General features: G+C 39.0%; 1 protein-coding gene across 1 annotated transcript; it reads left to right on the top strand.

Annotated features, from left to right (window-relative positions):
- Positions 1-774: 774 nt before the first annotated feature.
- On the top strand, positions 775-1,782 carry TAS2R38 (taste 2 receptor member 38; the record flags this gene model as incomplete). Its single annotated transcript, XM_080664690.1, has 1 exon — positions 775-1,782. The coding sequence occupies one exon, from the start codon at positions 775-777 to the stop codon at positions 1,780-1,782; it is 1,008 nt and encodes a 335-aa protein (XP_080520816.1).
- Between the last annotated feature and the right edge of the window lie 5,380 nt (positions 1,783-7,162).

Genomic DNA, 7,162 nt, shown 5'->3' with positions numbered 1-7,162 from the left:
TCATTATTGTTTCTTTGGGGTCAGGGAGTGGGCTGGGAAGCAGAGTGAGCATTAAAAGGCTTTTGCAATAATGAAAGCCAGATTTCCTCCCTGCTCTCTCCCTTCATGGCAAGACGCTGGTCTTGTTCATGGTAATACTCCTCTTGCCAAGCACAGTGCCTGGTATAATAATGATGGCTGAATGAAATATCTGACAATGGCAGTCATAACAGTCATACACTGGTGCCTGGGAGGAACTATGCACTTGTCCATATTAAAAACAGTCTATAATTAGAGTCATGCCTCAGAGGTGACAGAAGGCATGCAAATGGAAAGAGGCACCATATCCAACCATATTCATCAAGATATATGATTTGCCTGCTGCCAGTTCCCTTTAAACTCATAAGCAAATCCTACTCTCTTCTCACCCATGCAGGTCCAGATGGGCATGCAAAACTGGGCTTGAGTAACTGAGAATGTCTTGTTTGCATCTGTAAAGCTGTGCCATGGCCCCCTGTGAAGGCTATTGCACAGAAACACCAGGGTTTCTTAAAAGCTTCTGCATCACCCAAGAGATACAAGCTTCATTCTTCTACTCGTATGATGAGCTTTTGTGTGTATCCAAGAGATAGTCTATAGCAGCAATTTCCCTCTCAGTTTCCTGCCAGAACTTTCTATGCATTCACTTTGGCATAGATCTAGAGCCAGAGCTAAAGGCCTGGTTCAGTATATAGACTTACTTTCCTCTACTGGGTGGTATGTGAGTCTTAGGTTAGCCAACTAAGAAAAGACATCATGTTGACTCTGACTCCCATCTTAACAGTGTCCTATGAAGTCAAGAGTGTATTTATGGTCCTTTCAGTCCTGGAGTTTGCAGTGGGGATTCTGGTCAATGTCTTCATTTTCTTGGTGTATTTTCAGGATGTGGTGAGGAGGCAACCCCTGAGCACCTGTGATCTTGTCCTGCTGAGTCTCAGCCTCACCCGGCTTTTCCTGCATGGGCTGCTGTTTCTGGATGCCATCCAGCTTACTCACTCGCAGCAGATGAATGACCTGCTGAGCTTCAGCTACCAAACCATCATCATGCTCTGGATGATCACAAACCAAGTCGGCCTCTGGCTCGCCACCTGCCTCAGCCTCCTCTACTGCTCTAAGATCGTCCGTTTCTCTCATGCCTTCCTGCTCTGCTTGGCCAGCTGGATCTCCAGGAAGATTTCTAGGATGCTCCTGTGTACTGTCCTTTTCACCAGTGTATGCGCTATCATCTGTTCTTGGGACTTTTTTAGTAGATCTCACTTCACAGTCACAACTGTGCTATTCATGAGTAACAATACAGAATTCAATTTGCAAATTGCAAAGCTCAAGTTCTTTCATTCCTTCCTCTTCTGCAGCGTGGGGTCCATCCCACCTTTCTTGTGTTTTCTGGTCTCTTCTGGGGTGCTGATTGTCTCCCTGTGCTGTCACATGAGGACAATGAGGGCCAAGACCATGGACTCCTGTGACCCCAGCCTGGAGGCCCACATCAAAGCACTCAAATCCCTCATCTCCTTTCTCTGCCTCTTTGTGGTGTCATTATGCGCTGCCCTCCTCTCAGTGCCTTTACTGGTGCTGTGGCACAACAAGATTGGGGCCATGGTTTGTGTGGGGATAATGGCAGCCTGTCCCTCAGGGCATGCAGCAATCCTGATCTCAGGCAATGCCAAGCTGAGGAGAGCTGTGGACAGCATTCTACTGTGGATTCAGAGCAGCCGAAGGGTAATGGCAGACCACAAGGCAGATCCCAGGACACCAGGTCTATGTTGAGAGTGGACATGAAATGGGTCCTTCATGAATACACCTTCAGTTGTTCAGAAGCCTATTCCAGCTTCTTCTGCAAGCCATAACTGAGAAGTCTCTCCTCTCTACATCAATGAATTCACCCAAAGCAAAGAAGAATAAAATAATAAAGCTTTACATATGGCCTAGGCAAGTAGAATGACATTGGTTCCCTATGTTTGTTTTGATAAAATGAATAAAATAAAAAGGTGAGGTACTCAGGGAAAATGCTTTGTATACTATAGCTTGTCAGTGCATGGTATGAGTCAAACCATGAGAAATCAGGTCTTCTGAAATAATATCTAAATCCCAAGATAGCATGGTTAGCTTTTCACATGACTGCTAAACCTATTTCTTCCCTTTTTTAAAAATATTTTATTGATTTTTTATAGAGAGGAAGGGAGAGAGATAGTTAGAAACATCGATGAGAGAGAAACATTGATCAGCTGCCTCCTGCACCACACCCCCCCCCCCCCCCGACCCTGGTCACAGGGGACATGCCCGCAACCAAGGTACATACCCTTGACCAGAATCGAATCTGGGACCCTTCAGTCTGCAGGCCGATGCTCTATCCACTGAGCCAAACTGGTTAGGGCTAAACCTATTTCTTAAAGCAGGTGCTATATAGTGTTTGAAAATATTCACCACTATGGCAATTACAGAATCCTCCTCAAACTCCCCAGTTTTTATGGAAACATGAGAACAAGTATGTTACCACTTCACTTCAAGAGATACTTCATTAAAACTTCTACAGGAATCAAAAGATGGGGTCATTTTGTCTGAAAATACATTGACTCAGAAATGTACATTTAACATACTGCGGGGCACACATCTACTCAGTAGGCACCCTGGACACCAGCGCTTTGTGTGTGCCTCTGGCTCTGCTCCATTGGCCCTTGAAGAAAGTACTTTGCTGGTTCCAAACATTGGTCAGTCTAGTTGGGGAAGCTGCCAAAACAGTCTATCTAAAAGGTATGCTTATAGCAATTCAGCATTCTCTATCTGCCTGCACAGGAACCTAGCCCACAGGACTTTCCTCAAATCAGATCCTAAAAGGTTCAGAAGAGAAAAAGGTGTCACAGACATAAATCTGACAGACTTCAAAGACATAGCAGGAAATCCACAGAATCTCCTACTTCTTTTTTTAAAACATTATTTTTTATTGATTTGAGAGAGGAAGGGAGAGGGGGAGAGAGATAGAAACATCAATGATGAGAGAGAATCATTGACCAGCTGCCTCCTGCACACCCCACACTGGGGATTGAGCCCACAACCTGGGCATATGACCTTAACCAGAATCTAAACCAGGACTCTGCAATCTGCAGGCCAATGCTCTATCCTCTGAGCCAAACCAACTAGGGTGAGGCTCATACTTCTGCTAGCTGTTGGCGCTGCTATGGAATGCTTCCTTCTCTCAGGCACCTAGCCTTGATAAATCCAATTCCTCCTCTCAGTTTTCCCAAATATACCTTTAAATCACCTGCAACTTCAACTTTTCTTGGTGGACACCAAAGTTGTCCAAAGTTTCCCTTAAAGGCAGTAGTCCCCACTCTTGGCTGCACAGCAAAATCTCCTGGGAAGCTTTTTAAAATCTCAATGCATGTACAGGTGACATACTAGGTCAATGAAATGGAATCTCTAGGCATCATTTGTAACGCTCCCCAGGTGATTCCAGGGTACAGCCAATGTTGAGAACCTCTGTTCTAGATGCCCTTTGTCATGACCTGGGTGATGTGGCTTTTTTAATTCCACTTCCCCTAGAATATTTGGAGGAATATGATCATAAAGGAAAAAATTAGAGGACATCCTTATAGAGTCTTCCCTCTTTTTGCGTAAGTGCTCTCTGGACAGGTCTGCATGACATTTTACTGATTTCTGTGGCTTTAGGTTTAACATTATATTTTGATACAATTTCAAATTTATAGAAAAGTTGAAAGAATTCTTGTAGACCTTTCACCCATATTTACCCATTATTGACATTTTGCTCCATTTTTCTCTCCTCTTCCTCTCAACCCCATCCTGATACCTCCAGTTCTAACCGAATTATCTGTGATTTGCTTCATTCTTTTCTTTTTACATATTTTAATTTCCTCTAATATGAGAAATATCTTCCATTTATGCTCAATATATTTGCATATTTGCTTACAACCAGAATACATAAAAAAGTGGTTTCAGAATTGGTATCCTATATAACACTGCAAAAAGCAAAAAGACTAAACTTCAACATTTTTTACAGCAGTTTTTCCATTTTTAGATAAAATTTGCATTTAGCAAAATACGCAGATGTTAAATGTATGACTTGGTGAGGTTTGATAATATATACACTCATGTAACCAACACCCCAAATAAGATATGCAAAATTTTCATCAGCACAGAAAGTTCCAGGATTCCTCTTCCAGTCAATCACCACCCACTCACCAGGGGCAACCACTATACTGATTTCTTCCCATGGATTAGTTTTGCCTGTTCTTGTATGGAATCATAGTGAATACTTTTGTTTTTGCTACCTTCACCCAAGAAAATGTTTTTGAAATTCATCCTTAATAGTATGTGAGTCACACTAGTTTATCCACTCATTAATGATGAACATCTGTATTACTTACAGTTTGAGACTATTATGAATAAATTATTATAAACATTCTTGAATCCATCTTTTTGTGGCCATAGTTTTGATTTCTCTTAGATAAATACCCAGGAGTGGAATTCCTGTGTCATAAAGTTGATGTTCATTTAACTTTACAAATAACTGCTGAAGAGTTTTCCAAGTGATTCTAGCATGTTATGCTCCCATTAACAGAGCAAAGAAGTTTACATTCTTATCAATATTCGGTATTGTCAGCATTTTGAAATTTTGGCCTTTCCAATTCTAGTGGAGGCGAATGCTATCTCATTGTGATTTTAATTTGTATTTCCCTGATAACTAATTATATGAAGCACCTTTTTAATGTACTTCTTGACCATTTGTATATTTTCTATTATAAAGTAGCTATTTGATGTTTGAACTTTTTTTATATTGAGTTGTCTTTTATGTATTTTTTGTAGAAATTTATTGATTTATAGCATGTGTGTGTGTGTGCTTATTCTAGATACATGTCTTTTATCGGACAGATTATGTATTGTGAATAGTTTAACCCAGACTATGATTTGCCTTTTTATTTTCTTAATTATGTCTTTTGATGATCAGAAATTTTGAGTTTTAATAAAACCCAGTTTATCATATTTTTCTTAGTGCTTTTTGTGTCCTCTCTATGAAATATTTGCCTGCCTCTAAAATGCAAAAATAATGTACCAAGATTTCCTTTAGAATTTTAATAGTGTCCACTTTTATGTTATGTTTATAATTCATTTATAATTAATTTTTCTATATAATGTTAAGTTGGATTGAACTGTATTTTTCCATATGTCTATCCAGTTATTCCAATACCATTTTTTGAAGATTTCTCTTCCTCATTGATTGATTTGACACTTTTGTCAAAAATCATCTGACTGTATATTATGAATCTCTTTCTGGTCTCTATATTGTGTTTCATTTGTATATCTGTCTCTCCTTTCACCAAAATCTCACTCTCTTGATTATTGTAGGTTAATGTTAAATATTGAAACCAAATAGTGTGAGTTTTCCAAATTTACTTTATTTTTTCCCAAAATTGTTTTGCCTTATCTGAATTCACAAATTTGGGACCAATTTGTTTATTTTTTTTAAAGCCTGTTAAAATTCTAATCATGTTGAATCTAGATGTCAACTTAGGGAGACTTGACTTCTTAAAAGTATTCAGTCTGACAAACTATGAATATGATATATCTGTTCATTTATTTACATCTTTAATTTCTTTCAACAATACTTTATAGCTTTTAGTGTAGAGTGCTTACATATCTCTTGATAAAATTAACCTGAGTATTTAATACTTTATGTTATTGCATATGCAATTTTCATTTTATTTTCTAATTATTTGCTGCTAATATATAAAAATAGCATTTATTTTTATATATTAATCATGTGTCTTGTTACTTTCCTAAATTAATGTATCAGTTCTAATAGTTGTTTGTAGGTTCTCCAAAATGTTATACTTAAACAATTGTGTCATCAACAAATAAAGACAATTTTTTTCTTTCTACCCAACCTTTTTGCCCTTTATTTATTTTATTTAACTTATTTCATTGGCTGTGAACTTCAATACAATATTGATTGGAAGTATGCATCCTTGCCTCAGTCCTGATTTTAGGAGAAGACCATTCACTTTAAATATAATGTTAGCTATGTTTAAATATTATACTTACATACCTAATATAATGTTGATCCCTTATTGATCTCTTTTGTCAGATTAAGAAAGGCTATTCTTTAAAATATATTTTTATTGATTTCAGAGAGGAAGTGAGAGGGAAAGGGAGATAGAAACATCAATGATGAGAATCATTGATCAGCTTTCTCCTCCACGACCCCCTACTGGGGATCGAGTCCGCAACGCTGGCATGTACCGAATAGAACCAGGACCCTTCAGTCTGCAGGCCGACGTTCTATCCACTGAGCCAAACCAGCTAGGGCTAAGAAAGGCTATTTTTATTGCTAGTGTGCTGAGAATGTTTATCATTAATGGGGATTGGATTTTATTAAAACCTTTTTCTGTATATATTGAGATGATTCTATGTCTCTTCTCTATTTTGTTAACTGATTTACATTGAATAATTCTTGAATGTTAAATAAATCTTGCATTCCTGGATAAACCCCTATTTAGTCAAAATGTGTTATTATTTTTACTAGAGGCCCATTGCTTGAAATTCGTGCACTGGGGCGGGGGGTAGGATCCCTCAGCCCAGCCTGCACCGTCTCACAGTCTGGGACCCCTCACTCCTTACTGCCCGCCTGCAGCGGAGGCAGGAGAGGCTCCTGCCACCGCTGCTGCGCTCGCCAGCCATGAGCCCGGCTTCTGGCTGAGCAGCGTTCCCCCTGTGGGAGTGCACTGACCACCAGGGGGCAGCTCCTGCGTTGAGCATCTGCCCCCTGGTGGTCAGTGCATGTAGCAACCAGTCGTTTCGCCAGTCATTCCACCAGTTGTTCCACCGTTTGGTCAATTTGCATATTAGGGTTTTATTATATAGGATATGTTGGTCTATTTGACTTGCCATTGTAAAGAATTTTTGCATTTATATTCAGAAGTACTACTAACTTGTATGTTTTAAAAATATCTTTGTCAAGTTTAGTATCAGGATTATTCTGGCCTCACAACACAAATAGGAAGGGATTCCATTGTCTTAATTTTCTTTAAGACTTTGTATAAAATTGGTATTAATCCTTCCCTAAATGTTTGGTAGCATTAATTAGAGAAATCATTTGGACTTGAAATTTCTTATTTAGGAATTTCTTATTTTT

This window comes from Plecotus auritus (genome assembly GCF_963455305.1).
Source record: "Plecotus auritus genome assembly, chromosome: 4".
NCBI classification, from domain to species: Eukaryota; Metazoa; Chordata; class Mammalia; order Chiroptera; family Vespertilionidae; genus Plecotus; species Plecotus auritus.
This window is presented reverse-complemented; position numbering and strand designations above follow the sequence as displayed.